Source organism: Ornithorhynchus anatinus, chromosome 3 (genome assembly GCF_004115215.2).
Source record: "Ornithorhynchus anatinus isolate Pmale09 chromosome 3, mOrnAna1.pri.v4, whole genome shotgun sequence".
NCBI classification, from domain to species: Eukaryota; Metazoa; Chordata; class Mammalia; order Monotremata; family Ornithorhynchidae; genus Ornithorhynchus; species Ornithorhynchus anatinus.
Window position 1 is genome coordinate 40,502,296 of NC_041730.1, and position 16,374 is coordinate 40,518,669.

The window sequence follows — 16,374 nt, forward strand, 5'->3', positions numbered from 1 at the left end:
GATGTCAACGAAGTAATTGACAAGGTCATCAGGGGTAAGTGGGGAACAATGGAGGCTTCAGGAAGGAGTTAAAGGCAGTTTAAGGTCTGGAATGATTGGAGGGGGCAATGGATATGGGAGTCAATGGACATGAGCATTGCTTCCCAGAGAGAGAATTCTCCCTCCCAGCGAAATGGGCACCACTCAAGAACTGGGATGGTTCAATCTATGTCACCCCACTCCTCAAGTACCTCTAGTGGTTGCCCATCCTCCTCCACAACAGATGGAAACTCCTTAACATCGATTTTAAAGCACTCAGTCACCTCCCTTTCCACCACTTCACATCGCTTCTTTAATGCCAACCTACTCACTGTGCCTCAATCTTCTCTATCTCGCCACTGATCCCTTACCCACGTCCTACCTCTGGCCTGGAACTCCTTTCCTCGTCATATCTGTTCACTCTCCCCACCTTTAAAGCCTTATTAAAAACACATCTTCTCCAAAAGGCCTTTCCCAAATAAACCTTCATTTCCTCTTTTCCCACTCCCTCCTGCATCTCCCTTGCTCTTGGATTTGCACCCTTTATTCACCCCTCCCTCAGCCCCACACCATTTATGCACATACCTATAATTTATTTAATATTAATGTCTTTCTCCTCCTCTAGACTGTAAGCTCCTCGTGGGTAGGGACCATGCCTACCACCTGTTATACTGTATTCTCCCCAGTGCTTAGTACAGTCCTCCACACACAGTAAACACCCAATAAATACGGTGGATCATTTGGATCCGAACTGATGCTGTGTATGCCACCAGAGAGATCGGTAGGTAAGGGAGAGAGAAGATTTGCCTAAAGCTCAGGACGAGGTCCATCTTGCGGAATGGCATTTCCTGGAACATTCAGGCTTGGACTCTTCCCCACAGCATGCTTCTAGTACACTTGAAGCCCCTTCCCTGTGGCCTGCTTCGATGTTACATCCCACATTGCTGATCTATCGCTCCCTTGATCCCTCCCGAGTGCTCAGACTAAACACAAAGACACTCGCTTCTCCTCACAGTTCTCCTGGGATCTCCAACTCGTTGCAGCCGCCTGCCCCGAGTCAATCAATGGCATTTCCTGAGCGCTTACTGTGAGTAGAGCCCTGTACTAAGCACTCGGAAGAGTACAATGCAAAAGAGGGGGTAGACATGTTCCCTGCCATCAGTGAGCTTACCGTCAAGTCGTTGATGTCTTTCCCAGACTTGGAAGGAGAGCCCAGGGGGCCTGGAAACCCAACGAGCACTGATGCTTGTGGCATTTGTTAAGCCCTTTCTATGTGCCAGGCACTGTATTAAGTGCAGGAATAAACACAAGATAATCAGGTCCTGCATGCGGCTCACAGTAGGCTCACAGTAAGTAGGAGGGGCAAGAGATATCGAATCTCCATTATGCCCAAGATCTCACCGCGGGTAAATGGAGGAGCTGAGAATAGAGCGCAGGGCCTTGGACTCCCAGGCCCAGGCTTATCCTACTAGGCCACGCTGCTTCACTGCTTCCCATGGTCTTCCTTTCCAAAGACTACCAGTCTAGGTACCCAGTGGGAGTTGAGTAATTAGGAAGCCGCCAAGGCTGGCTTGAAAGCTAAGCGTGTATTTGGTTACCACAATGTTTGGTCAGTGGAGGGGGGATGATTTCTCCACAAGTTCCAGGTCACAGGGGCAAGAGGGCCAGGCAAGACTGAAATGTGCTTCTGGAGGCCAGGCCTGGATGAAGGCAGACTGACACCACTGCACTAAGCCTGTGAGTGCTGGAAAGGAAGGGGGAAGACCAGGACAGTGCCCCAGCTGATAGTCTCCCAAACTCCATTTCAGGGGGGGAAGGGAGGACGAGTCATAGGAAAATGCCAGACCTCCCCCCCACCCCCATCTCCTCAGGGTCTTGTCAAGAGGCAGTGAGGTCCGATAGAACGAGCGTGGAACTGGGAGTCAGGGGAACCAGCCATCGAGTCTCGGTTCTGCCACCTGCCTGCAGTGTGACCTTGGGCAAGTCACTTAACCTCTCTGTGCTTCAGTTTTGTCTACTGTAAAGTGGGGATAAAGTATGTGTTCTCCCTCAGAATATGAGCTATGTGTGGGACGGAGACGGCGCCTGAACTGATTATCTTGAAAAACAGCTAACCCAGTGTTTAGCACATAGTAAGCTATTCATTAGAAGCATTATAATAATAACAATAATTATTATTGTCATCTCAACCTCTGTGGAAATGAAGAAGGGACATGAGCCCTCAGAATCACTGTTTTGGGGGGAAGACCACAGCCAACCAGCTAACATATTTTCTCAGAGTTTGGGGCTACAGAGCTAAGTGTCTTTGGTGTTAAAACCAAGAATGAGGATTTCAGTTGAGAATGAGGATTTCAGTTCCTCATTTCAGAGAGCGCCTTCTGTCCATCCTACTGCAATCTGAGGTATCCCTGACATAAAAAAAATTTGTAAAAGTCAGTCGCCCCCCCTCACCATCCCACCCTGGGTGCAAGCAGCAGTCAGAAGCCATCAGAGAGCAGCCAGGGAGTATGCCCAGATGAGACAGCTCAAAGAACTCTAACACGGGACCCCCACTCTCTCTTGAGCCTCAAGTTTAGACCTGCCCCAACTGGGTTCCCAGTGGATCAGGGATGACTAGCGGGGTTCGGCCTGCAGATGGTCCCTGGTCTCTTTGGAAACAAGTCCAAGGGGTCTCCGGGCCCTAATCCTGCAGGGACCCCCCCGCCATCCGAAGTTGGATGGATGAAAACGTAGCCATCTTCAAGCAGAGAGGCAGAATGGCCTAGTGGGTAGAGCACGGACGTGGGAGTCAGAAGGACCTGGGTTCTAATCCTGTCTCCACCACTTGCCTGGTGTGTGACCTTGGGCAATTTGCTTCACTTCTCTGGTCCTCAGTTACCTCATCTGTAAAATGGGCATTAAGACTGTGAGCCCCATGTGGGACAGGAACTGTGTCCCACCTGAATCACTTGTATCTACCCCAGCACTCAATAGAATGCCTGGCACATAGTAAGCGCTTAACAAATACGAGGAAAAATAAGGCCAGATGACGTTTCCCCAGCTCAGAAAGTCCCAGCTGCTCTACTGCCCTCACCCTCAGCCACCCGTCTCCCTGCCCTCAGCTCAGTTCAGATTCAACAGGCCTCGAGTGTGAATCCACCCACCCCGCCGAGTGAGAAGCCTTCCCTTCTGCAGGGTTCAGCTCCTGACCTCTGCCTCAGGGAATGGGAGCCCCCCGCTCCAGCAGCCACCGTCTGTCCATTGAATTTTCCTCTCAGAGCGGACGCAGGGGAGCAGTCTCTTGGAAAGCCAGCCGAACGCATCGGTTTACGATTACCAGATCTGAAATCTCCACATACCAGAGGGGCCGATGAGGGAGCATGTGACCGGCCCCGGGGAGTCTGGGGCCGCGGATTTCAGGCCATCACGAGAGCTCCGTGGTGCTGGCTGGTTGGCATTCCACCTCCTGCTCCTCGTTACCCCTTCCTTCGGCCCCCACCATGCCGAAAACCTATCTTCTCCAACTTCCCTGGCAGAAAGGTAGGGAGGGGGTTGGAGGGCGGGGGAAGGAGGAAGGCGAGCGGCAACAGAAAAATGAACCAACTTCAACGGGGCAAACACCAAACAGATGCTGCAGAGCTCTGACTTTCACTTCTCCACAGCAACCAACGGTCACAACAAAGAACCACACTTTACCAACCTGAACCGGGAACAGTCACTGCTACACACAACCCGCTTCCCCGCAAACATTTCACAGATCAAAGCTGACCGGAGCAGAATGCCTCCCTAAAAAGTATTTTCCCGAAAGCCTTGTAAGGGATCTTGGCAACTGGAGTTCTCTCCCGAGAGAGCACAGACCAGCACCTTTAGTCACTGCCTGTTCTTCCCCAAGATAAATCAATGGCGTGACCCAGATGTTGGTATTTGCATGATATCGGGCCTGGGAGCCAGAGGACCTGGGTCCTAGTCCTGCCCCTGCCCCTTACCTGTTGGGTGAACTTGGCTAGTCACTTAACTCCTCTGTGTCTCAGTTTCCTCATCTGTGAAATGGAGATTCAATTCCTGTTCTCCCTCCTACTCAGTCTGCCGAGCCCCATGTGGAACAGGGACTGTGGCCATCCTGATTATCTTGCATCTACTCCAGTGCTTAGTACAGTGCTTGGCACAAAGTAAGCATTAATACCACAATTCTTATTATTTTCTGTAAGCATTTCCATGAGAAAACATCCCACCCTTTAATGTAGTTTCAAAATATGAGTCGACTCTGAAAAGGACAGAGAGAGCTATAAAAGCATAATCATCTCTGTTGTAGTGATTTCAAGCACAGGTTAACTTTGGTCAGTGGAGTACCACAAACAGCCATTTCCTGTTTCTACTCCTCCAGATCTCCTGCCCTTCAACACACATTCCCCATTTTATTTTTTTAACTATTTGACCCCAATTTCTCCACCGTCTCCTCTTTCTCAGAGCTTAAAGAAATGTAAATATTTACCAAAAGAACTGGAAGCCATTGGCCCTCTCACACACTGCCGATTGGGGTGTGCTGAATGACAGGAATATGTCTGCAAGGTTTCTTCTGTAGCTCCGCTCGAAGAGCCCTGCAGTTGATGGCTGATAGAGGCCAATCCAATCGATACTTTCCACTAAACTGGCAGAAGATACAGTCCCGGTCCCAGAAGTAGTCAAAAACTGGCAAATGTCCTCAACGTAACTGGGGGACAATAAGTGCGAACGGAAGTCAGAAGACGTAGCTTCGCAGGGGTGCTGAGGATTGTTATTGGGTGAAGTGAAGTTGTCACTGCCCTGATAACTGTGGTATTTGTTCAGCACTGACTATATGCCAAGCACTGGAATACACACTGGGCTAGATGCAAGATAACGATAACCGGGTCAGATATGAGGCTCACGGTTTTAGAACTGCAGATGAGGAAACTGAGGTCAAGGCACAGAAGTTAAATGATTTGCCCAAGGTCACACAGCAGCCAAATGACAGACCTGGGATAAGAATCCAGCTCCCCTCACCCCCAGACCCGTGCCCTTTCCACTAGACCACGCTGTTTGTCATCCCAGAATCGAGCTGTTGCCTGAGGAAGAGCAGACCCTACCCCTTTGCTGAAGCCAGGCTGTTTTCACAGGCTCTCTTTTTTATTTTTAACTTATTACAATTAAGACTCCTTTCCTGACTTTCAAAAACACCACTCCTCAAAGGGTCAACATTTTGGTCTGTGAAGTACCTCTGTGAGGAGAGATCAAAGAGCCACCAGGAAGAAATCACTTAAACAATCAAGGAAGAAATCTCTGGTCACATGGGCTAATGGAACATTTCAGGACAAATCTACTTCAAAAAAAAAAAGAGCACAAGATATTTTTCTTTGCCCAAAGACCTAATGGAAGCAACATGGCCTAGTGGATAGAGCACGGGCTTGGGAGTCAGAAGGTTATGGGTTCTAATCGCTGCTCTGCCACTTGTCTGCTGTGTGACCCTGGGCAAGTCACTTCACTTCTCTGGGCCACAGTTACCTCATCTGTAAAATGGGGATTAAGAGTGAGGCTGATGTGGGACAGGGACTGTGTCCAACCCTATTTGCTTGTATTCCCCTGCAGTGCTTAGTACAGTGCCTGGCACATGTAAGCACTTAACAAATATCACAATTAATGGGGACAGACATTTAAAATGCACCTTCTAAACACACGTGGCTCTATTCATTCCATGAAACAGGGTGGCCTAGCAGAAAGAGCATGGGCCCGGGAGTATGAGGACCTGGGTTCTAATTCTGGCTTTGTCACTGACCTGCTGGGGGACCTTGGGCAAATCACTTCACTTCTCTATGCCTCAGTTTTCTCAGCTATAAAATGAGGATTTAATACCTGTTCTCCCTCCTACTTAAACTGTTCATCCCATGTGGGATGGGAACTATGTCCAACCTGATTAACTCGTATCTTTCCCAGCACTTAGGACAGTGTTCCGACACGTAATAAGAGCTTAACAGATACCATTAAAAATATAATCTTTTTTCCTCCATATAATCTTTTTTCCTCCTTGGGACAGTCAGTCAATTGTATTTATTGAGCGCTTACTGTGTGCAGAACACTGTACTAAGCACTTGGGAAAGGACAATAAAACAATAAACAGCCACATTCCCTACCCACAATGAGCATACAGTCCAGAGGGTGACTGCTTAAGCCAGTCGGGAGAGAAATCCACCAAGCAAGAAAGGATTAAAAAAGTCCCCAGAGGAGCCTGGCTATTTGACAGAGAAGTTCCCAGGGGGAGGCTTATACTTACAGGGTTCTTGGAAATCCCTGGAACACTTACTGGCTGCCAGTGGAAAAGCTGCCTCTTTTGCTTTTCTGTTCAGAACCCCAGGAATCAGTGTTTCCCTTTCACGACAGAGACAGCCGATGCCGTCTCTCCCCTCTGGAGAGACGTGTCTATAATTAGAGTCTCGTGAAGACCTTGGCAGTGATAGGGGTTTGATGTCCTAAATCTGTTTTTCTCCACCCAAAGCCGAAACTTTCTAAAGTGCCGCCTTCCCCCACGCACACGCTTTAAGGAGACAGAGAGGAACTAGTCACTTACCCGTTGCAGCCACGTGAAATGCTTATAAATATCAATCTCCCCATCCATGCTTTGCGCCCATCACAGCAACAGCAGATACTCGTCTTGGATTAAAAGGGGTCTGGGGAGGCTGGGGACACTGCTACTTTCCTTCCGCTGACATCAAAGTCCTCCTTTGTCCCCTCTCTCCTTAGGAACCTGAAACCGCGGTCACTTTTTCCTCGTCCTCATCGCCTCTGTCCCCTACAGCTTCCCCCGACTGACGCACTAACACAACTGCTAAGCTTGCTTGAGACTCCCCCCTTCTCTCCCCCTCCTCCGCCTGCTCTCTTCCCCCCACCCCCCACCCAATTCCCTAAGCATCTGTTTTTCAGCTCAGGGAGCCTAGTTTGTGGCTAGCTTTCATGCCGTGATTCTGAGTTCCACTGGGCCGGCTGGATCTCTGAAAAAGGTAGTCAATGAACACCGAGGCTATCTTTGCTAAGAGGGAAAATAAAGAGGCTAAAACTTCCTTAGCTGTTGGAGGGAAACTATTTTCCAGAAATGCCTTTGCTGGTTTTCTGTTTCAGGAGTAGCTGGAACTCATTACCCAAAGACCTCGATTTCCTGTCTCTCTTCTGCTCAGTGTTTCATGGTAATACTCTTCAGCTTCTCACTTTACTCCTGCTTGGGGAGAATGGAGTTCTGAAGTAAGGGGCTGTTCTTTGCAGGCGTTCTTTGCTTTCCCCCACAGTCAACTCTGCCCTCCCCTCATCAAGACGATGGGACCGTCACTGAAGGATAGGGTAACGGGCAGACTGCATCGTTCTTGCTTTTCCACCCAAGAGAGGCTCCTACTAACTGAATCGTCGTTGCTTTTCCACCCAAGAGAGGCGCCTACTACAGCTTTCGGCTTCCAAGTTTTACATAGTTTCCCACCCACCCCCCGGCGATACGAGCCAGCCACTCTCACGGCTTTGCAAGAACAAGCTCCAGTGTCACCGCAATTCCTTCTACCCCAAAGCGGATTTTCTCCCCGGGAGTCTGCCCTAAAGGATTCCTGCCCAACCGAGGGAGCGGTACTCCCAGGCCACCGGGGGAAGATGGACAACTTAGTGCCCCTTCCACCATGCACCTCAGCTCTAAGACCCAAACCACATTTCCAAACACGCTGCCGGGGTTCTCCTTCAAACCGCCAGAAGACAGATGAAAGTGAGCTTGGCGTTCCTCACCGCTGGAAACCAGCCAGACCCGACTCCCAAGGAGTCAGACAGGCTCCCAGCCTTTCTCCGCCTGCCCGTGCAGTTCCCTCGCCTGGGAAAGATGCTTCACTCCCCTCTGTTGCTCTCTGGGTGAGAGCCTTCTCCTCTGCAGCTACTGTGTGCTCTCTCCTGTCTTTCCCACCTCCCTTCTCCCTCCGAAGGATAGGACCTCCTTTTCTCCCCTGCCCAGCCCTCTTAATTTACAGCCTTTGGCTATTTGCTGATTAAGGACGGCACTACCCAGCAAAGTTATCTTTGATGTGGGTGTGGTAGGGCCTGTGGATGCAGGGCACACAGAGGAGGGGTGAGAATCATGTGAGTTTGAGAAAGGGATTTGCAAATCCCATTTGACTGGGTGGACCTTGGGCTCCTGTTGACAGACACAGTCAGCGCCTAGGTACTGTTTGGGGACTCCTTCGGCCTGGACAGGGCCTTCTGGAAGCCAAGAAGCCCCACGGAAGGAGCCCTGAGGCGGGCAAAAGCAGCAGCATAGCCTAATGGCAACAGCATGGGCCTGGGAGTCAGAAGGACCTGGGTTTTAATCTCAGCACTGCCACTTAATAATAATAAGAAGAATAATGGTATCTGTTTAAGTGCTTACTATGTGCCAGGCATCGCACTAAGCGCTGGGATAGGTACAAGCAAATAAGGTTGGAAACAGTCTCTGTGTGTCATGGGGTTCACCGTCTCAATCCCCCTTTTACAGATGAGGTAACTGAGGCCCAGAAAAGTGAAGTGAGTTTCCCAAGGTCACATGGCAGCCAAGTGGCAGAGCCAGAATTAGAACCTATGCTCTCTGCACTATGCCATGCTGCTTCCCCATACTTGTCTGCTGTGTGACCTTGGACAAGTCTCTTCACTTCTCAGTGCCTCAGTTAACCTCATCTGTAGAATGGGGATTAAGACTGTGAGCACTAGGTTAGACAGAGAATGCATCCTACCTATTTTGTATCTATCCCAGAACAAAGTACAGTGCCTGGCACATAGTAAGTGCTTAACAAATACCAAACCAAAAAAAAAAAAGGGGGGGGGGCAAAAGGAGAGCTGTTCACTTGTGGTTTGGAGCCTGGAGTCTCCATCCACTATATGGGGAGTCGCCGGTCATTCATTCAATTATGTTTACTGAGCATTTACTGTGTGCAGAGCACTGTACTAAGTGCTTGTGAGAGTACAACACAACAATAAACAGGCACATTCCCTGTCCACAGTGAGCTTTGGGTGCTACTTAGCCTGGTCCGACCCAGAGATGGGGAGAGAGCTGGATGAAGCAGGGAGGGGTTTCCGCAAATCACGGGTTATCCTGATGAGTGGCTGCCCCTCCCTGGAACCAAGCACTCTCTGTCACTCCACATTCTGGGGGCGGGCAGTTAACTGAAACTGCCTGTCCAGTTCAGGCTCAAGGAAGCAGCCGGCAGGAGCAGGACCCGGGACCACAGCCTAATGGTTAGCGCACGGGCCTGGAAGTCAGAAGGACCTGGATTCTAATCCCTGCTCTGCCATTTGACTGCTGTGTGACCTTGGGCAAGTCATTTCACTTCTCTGGGACTCAGTTCCTTCATCTGTAAAATGGGGATTAAGACTGTGAGCTGCATGTGGGATGGAGGCTGTGTCCAGACTGATAATCTTGTATCTACCCCAGCGCTTAGAAGAAGGCCTGGAGCATAATAAGCATTTAACAAGTGACATTTAAAAAAAAAAGAGGAGCCACTTGCATGAGCTTCACCCAACTTCCAATTGGCTCAAAACTCGGACCCCCTTGTCTTCCTGTCCTCCTCCGCCTCCCTTATCTGTAATTTATTGATATCAATGTCTGTCTTCTTCTCTTGACCTCAAGCTTGTTGCGGACAGGGAATGTGTCTATTATTATACTCTATGCTCCCGAGGGCTTAGTATAGTACTCTGCACACAGTAAGCGCTCAATAAATACAATTAACTGACTGATTCCTTCAGTGGGACCTGCCTAAGAGGGCTCACTTCTTTCCAGGTTGGGCACAAGTTCCTGTTTTCCAGTGAGGTTTTTTTTGTTTTCCAGGCAAGGTAGCCGCAGCTACCTTGAGCCTCCCAGGTGGTTATTTAGCACTTATTAAACACCCACGGTGTGCTGGGCTGTTCAGACACATCAAAAGCCTCAGTCGTTGCCCTGAGGGGAAGTTTTCTCCACCCAGACTCTTTTTCTTTTAAAAAGAAATCCTCCCAGGTAAAAATAAAAGAAATTTAAAAAATGCCAGGACAGAACCAGACCATGTGTTTTTGATCTTCCTTTTGTTCTGTGGTTTCTGGGAGTTGGTGAGGGGGAGAGTTGGGGGAGGGGCGTGTGTGCAGGGTGAGTCCCGCTTGGGGGGAAGTTAGAGACCAAGTGCTGCATGATTGATCGAGAACAACGTAGGGTTGGCATGGATTTGTCCCCGTGCCTCAGCCGGCAGCAGACTTGGGCCCCAGGGACACCTCTCTCCCTAAACCACAGTCACATGGCAAAAGAGAAACGGGATGGGGAGGGGATGGAGGCGGGCAGAGGGGAGATGGCTCCTTGGTGACCACAGAGTCAGTCTGGGTCCGAACTGGGGCTGGAGTCCGGGATGGCCTAATAATAACAACAACAATAATAAAGATAACAGCAGTGGTATTTGTTAAGCACTTACTACGAGCCTAACACTGTTCCAAGGAGGGCGGCCAGGTTTCAGAGGGAAGGAAACATTTCCGGCTGACATCCCTGCCTCCTGTCTCTGTCCACTCCAGTCCATACTTCACTCTGCTGCCCGGATCATTTTTCTACACATATGTTCAGTTCACATCTCCCCACTTCTATAGAACCTCCAGTGGTCGCCTGTCCGACTCTGCATCCAACAGAAACTCCTTACCGTCACCTTTAATGCATTCAGATCAGCACGACCCCTCCTACCTCTCCTCCGTGATCTCTTTCTACAGCTCAGCCTGCACACTTCACTCTTCTAATGCCAACCTACTTACTGTACTTCGATCTCATCCATCTCACCGCCAACCCCTTTCCCACGTCCTACCTCTGATCTGAAACTCCCTCCCTCTGCATATATGCCAGACCACTCTCCCCACCTTCAAAACCTTATTAAAATCATATCTCCAGGAGCCCTTCCCTGATTAAGCTCTTTTCCCTTACCCAGATCTGTACCCTTTAAGCATTCGATATTCACCTCACCCTCAGCCCCACAACATTTATGTACTTAACTGTGATTTACTTATATTAATGTCTGGTTCCCTGTCTCCCTGTGGAGACTCTGTAGGATTGTACTCTCCCAAGAGCTTAATACAGTGCTCTGCACACAGTAAGCTCTCAGTAAATTCCACTGACAGATCCATTTGGGCTTGGCTGATAGGAGGCAGGAGGGGTGGTTGAAGGAAGGGAAGAACTAGTGGGGAAACTGAGGCTAAGAGGCAGGAGGGGCAGTTGAAGGAAGGGAAGAACTAGTGGGGAAACTGAGGCAAGGCTCAAGCCTTTCTCATAGCCTAGATTAGCTCTCTTGTCCCTCTTCCCCTTCGACTGCGCCCTGTGAGGTAAAGGAACTGCATCTGACTTGATTATCTCGTATTTGCCCCAGCGCTCAGTACAGTGCTTGACACTGTGCCTCAGTTATCTCATCTCTAAAAATGGGGATTAATACTGTGAGCCCCATGTGGGACATGGAAGGTGCCCAGACTGATGATCTTATATCTAGGCCAGCACTTAGCTCAGTGCCTGGCACATAGTAAGGTTTTAACAAATACCATTAAAAAAGTGCTTAACAAACACCACAGTTAGTAGTATAGTAATAATGATATTGGAGAGGGTGAGCTGCAAGGGCATTCCTAAGGTTAAATTTACATCACAATGATAACTGTGATATCGTGAAGCTTACTAAGTGCAAAACACCGTAGTAAGTGCCGAGGTAGATATAATGCACTAAGATCAGACAGAATCCCTGCCCCACATGGGGCTCATAGAGTAAGAGGGAGGGAGAGCCAGTATTTCAAGAAGCAGCATGGCCTAGTGGATAGAGCACAGACCTGGGTGTCAGAAGGACATGGGTTCTAATCCCCGCTCCACCACTTGCCTACTCTGTGACCTTGGGCAAGTCACTTCATTTCTTGGGCTTCAGTTTCCTCATCTGTAAAATGGGGATTGAGACTGTGGCCCCTATGTGGCACAGGAACTGTGTCCAACCCAATTACTTTGCATCTACCCAAGACTTAGTACATACCTGGCACATAGTAAGCATTTAAAAAATACCACAATTATTATTATTATTACTGTTTTTATGTCATTTCCATTTCACAGATGAGGAAACAGAGACACAGAGGTTAAGTGTTGGGATAGATACAGTGCAGTAACATCAAGCACAGTCATCCCTGTTCTACTTGGGGCTCATAGTGTAAAAGGGAGGAAAAGCTTGTATTTCATTCCCATTTTACAGACAGATGAGGAAACTGAGGCACAGAAGTTAAGTGACTCCCCCAAAGTCACATGGCAGGCAATGAAGAGGCCAGTATTACAACCCAGATCTCTTGGCCCTGTGCTCTTTCTACTAAGTCACACTGCTTCCCTCAACAGTTTCTGGTCTCCAGAGAGCAAGGCCTTCCAAACTTCAGCATCTGGGGAGATGTTGACCTGGAAGACTCCATCTGCTGAAATGGGAACAGTCCTGTGTGGTACTCCCTGCACCAGGGGAATTGGGGGAGGAGGGGGAAGAGGGCCTCCAAATGGAGTACCAGGGTGGGGGGGAGGGCCACAGGGTCCACCTCTTCCCCATCCCCCCCACCTTACCACTCATCCAGCCACGGGGTCACCGTTTCCATGCTGCATTTCAGAGGGCCGCCCGTTGCCTGGGTGACGAATCTTTCCTCACCCTAAACAAACCATCTGAAGCCACCACTTTCTGGTCCTGCCTTCTCCCTGTCTTTTCCCCACCAGGAGCTGAGGGCACAGGAGGTGGCCTCCTGGTACAAACCCTTCCTGGTTCCTCTTCGGGAGGAGAGGGTGCCAGAAAGAAGGGGCAGGGAGCATACAGACCCGGAAAACCGTCCGGGCGAGTCCATCACGACAACCCCCCATGGAACGGAACCCATCTCTAGCTCCTCGGCCCTCCCTTGCCTTGGCAGGGCCACTCTGAAGGAATTATCTGGCAGGGACCAGATTGGGGGTGGTTTCCAGGTGGCAAGTTCAGGGCAGTGCTGGGGAGAGACTGCGGGTCTCCTTCTCCCCCTCAGCAAAGCCCTCGGGAGGGCATACGTACCCTTTCCCGCCTCTTAGTTCCTCCAGACAGCAGCTCGGTCCGCCGCTCAATGCCAGGACAACATGTGCTCCCTCAGGCCGAAAGGGTGGCGAGCTCGGACCCCGAGAGCGCGTGCCAGTCTGATTTCTGCACAGTTAACGGCAATGAACGTGGTGACTGTCTTGGGTGAGGTCGGGGCAGGCTCTGGCTCGTCCCATACCCGGGGCCTGGCATGGTCACGGGCAGAGTCTGACTTGATTCCCTGGCATTCCTCCCATCTCAGAGGGGTGGATTCCAACTCTGGCTGGTTGGTACATGGAGGCAGCCCCTTATCAACAGGGTTTGTTGACCGAGCAAATTCTTCCCCGTCATCACATGCTCCTCACTGACCTATCACCTCAGCATTGGGCTTGCTGAGTTCTGGCTTCAGGTGGGAGGTTACGAACCACAAGCCGGCTGAATATAAATACAGTAGCAGAGGGCTACCAATGCTGCTATTTTGTATTCTCCCAACCGTTTAGTACAGTGCTCTGCATGTAGTAAGCCTCTCAGAAAATACCACCGATTGGTCAGTCAGTTGATTGTATTTATGGAGCGTATTTATTGGGAGAGTTCAGTGTAACGATACACAGACACGTTCCCTGTTCAAAATAAGCTTGCAGTCTAGAGGGGGGCTCAGTATAGTGCTCTGTACACAGTAAGTGCTCAATAAATATGATTGACTGATTGCTGTTGAGGGGACAGAGTCTCTAGTGGAAACAGCTCAGACTAGGGAATCAGGAGACCAGGGCTCTGCCACTTGCCTGCTGTGGGACCTGGGAAAAATCACTAAACTTCTGTGCCCTTGATTCCTCATTGGTAATATGGTAATTCAATACCTGTTCTTCCTCCCCCTTAGATTGAGCTCTAGGACTGTGTCTGATCTGATCTCCCCAGGTGTTTAGTACAGTGACTGGCACATAGTGAGTGTTTAACCAATGCCCCCGTTATAATTATAATTGGCTTCTGGGCGGTTTCTGGGCTGTATGGAGGAAAGGAAAGTGCCACCACAGCTTTGTGAGGAAACCATTCTGGATCTACACTGTCCTTTAGCCTGCCACACTCTAACTCCAAGCAGCATTCCCTTGGGGATAGAGGATGGGGCTGGAAGTCAGAAGGACCTGGGTTCTAAATCCCGGCTCCATCACTTGTCTACTGGGTGACCTTGGGCAAGTCACTTCAATGCACTGAGCCTCAGTTCCCTCATCTGTAAAATGGGGATTAGGACTGTGAGCCCCTTGTGGGACAAGGACCTGTCCAACTTGATTAGCTTGTATCTACCCCAGTACTTAGTACAGTTCCAGTAAGTACTAAGCACTTAACAAATACCATTAAACCAAAAAAACAAAAAACTGCCACCTAATAAAGCCACTGGAGGAAAATAGGTCCAAATATCTGCCAATTTTGTTGTCAAAACGGCTTTTCCAGTAGAACTTAAAAGAACCTTCATGTATTTTGACAGCAAGTGCCTTCCTTCCTCCCGCCCGCCAACATGTGCACACACACAAACACACAATTGAGCACTGACTTCTCACCCTGCCTTTCCCCCAGCCAGCATACTGGAGACAGATATGGGTTTCGAGATGCCCGGTGGAGCACTTGCAGGCCCGCTCTGGGACGGGGCTGGACCGACTCCCGGACAGAGCTGACCGCCTCCTCCTCCCCCTGCAGACCCCAGCGGGGCTGCCAGGGCAACGCAACTCCCCGATTTCCCCTTTCCCGGACTCGTGCAAATTCTTGGCAGTTTCGGACCCGCCTCCCCACCCAGGCCGCAGCGAAGGAGCCAGCTGGACAGGCCGGGTGGGTGGGGGCGGGGAGGGGAAGCAGGGGAACGGAGAGAGGGCTTTGGGTTGGAAGGAGTTAACCCTCCAGGTTCCTCGACCCTTGCCTTGGTTGCACCTGTCCAGCTGCAGGGGGGTCCGCTGGAGGGGGCCGCGGGGAAAAATGACCAGACTGTGGAGAGGGAGCTCTCCCTCTCAGTCCAGCCAAGTTCTTGATGGAGTTTGCCCACTCGGCTTCTGACTCTGGAAATCAATCAGTCAGTGGTATTAAGTGCTTATGATGTGCACAGCACTGTACTAAGCACTTGGGAGAGTACAATACAGAGTTGGCAGACATGTTCCCTGCCCTAAAGGAGCTTACAGTCTAGACGGGGAGCAGCAGCCTGGGAGGTGGAGGACCTGCGTTCTCATCCCGGCTCTGCCACTTGCCTGCTGTGTAACCTTGGGCAAGTCCCTTCACTTCTCTGGGCCTCGGTTATCTCAGCTGTAAAATGGGGATTGCGACTTTGAGCCCCACCTGGGACAGGGACTGTGTCCAACCCAATTTGGCTTGTATCCACACCAGCCTTTAGTACGGTGCCTGGCACATAGTAAGCTCTTTACAGATACCATAATTATTATATTATTATCCTGGCTCTGCTACTTGCCTTATGGGTGCCTTTATGCAGATCATTTAACTTGTCTGTGCCTCAGTTTCCTCATCCGTGAAATGAGGATTCAATACCTGTTCTCTCTCCTTTTTAGTCTGTGAGCCTTGTGTAGGACAGGGATTTTGGCTGATCTGCTTGCACTGTAACTACCCCAGCGCTTAATACACTTTGGACTCTTAGTAAGCACTAACAAATACCACAACTATTATTAAGATCTCTCTCTGAGGAAATCCAGTTCCTGCTTCGGGCCAACTTCCGGGGATTGGGACCGTTCTTCTCTCTCCCCAGGGAAAGGGCAACCGTTAGTTCGCCTTTAACTTCTGCCTCTGACTCAGCTGGCCATTCACCTCCCCCCCCCCCCCAGCCACGTAAGAGAGACAGAAAGCCAGGTTCGCACTTCCCCTCACTGGAGTTTGGAATGAGAAGCAGTGTGACCTAGTGTAAAGAGTACAGACCTAAGCATCAGGAGACTTGGGTTCTAATCCTGCCTCTGCCGCTGGCCTTTTGTGTGACATTGGGCAAGTCACTTAACTACCTCAGTTTCCTCATCTGAAAAATGAGGATTCGAGCTCATTTCTCTCTCCTACTTAGACTGTGAGCCCCACGTGGGACAGGGACTGCGCCCGACCTGATTATCTCCTCTCTCTCCTAGCGCTTAGCACAGGTCTTAAAACGTAGTAGTATTTAAATATCATAATTACATTATTATTACTCATGATGATGATAACAATAAGTGGCTGAAAGTATAATGGGGAAGTAGAAGGGGACCTCCAGACAGGGAGGCAGTACCCACAAAGAGCAGCAGGACGCAGGTACCCAATCTCTCGCACACCCCTTCTCCCTCCACAGCCAGAACCATAATAATAGTAACTGTGGTATTTGTTA

The 16,374-nt window shown here is 50.0% G+C and overlaps 1 protein-coding gene across 6 annotated transcripts in view; it reads right to left on the minus strand.

Annotated features, from left to right (window-relative positions):
- The window catches only part of PPFIBP2 (PPFIA binding protein 2), a 171,462-nt gene that overhangs the window by 88,698 nt on the left and 66,390 nt on the right, over positions 1 to 16,374 (minus strand). Inside the window, exon 1 of one of the 6 annotated variants that reach the window (XM_029059797.1) lies at positions 6,578 to 6,839. The exons of the other annotated variants lie outside the window; for them this stretch is intronic. Coding sequence (XP_028915630.1) covers positions 6,578 to 6,625 — 48 coding nt within the window. The 5' untranslated portion in view covers positions 6,626 to 6,839. Of the gene's footprint in view, positions 1 to 6,577; positions 6,840 to 16,374 lie in introns of those variants that run through there. 6 annotated transcript variants of the gene reach the window in all.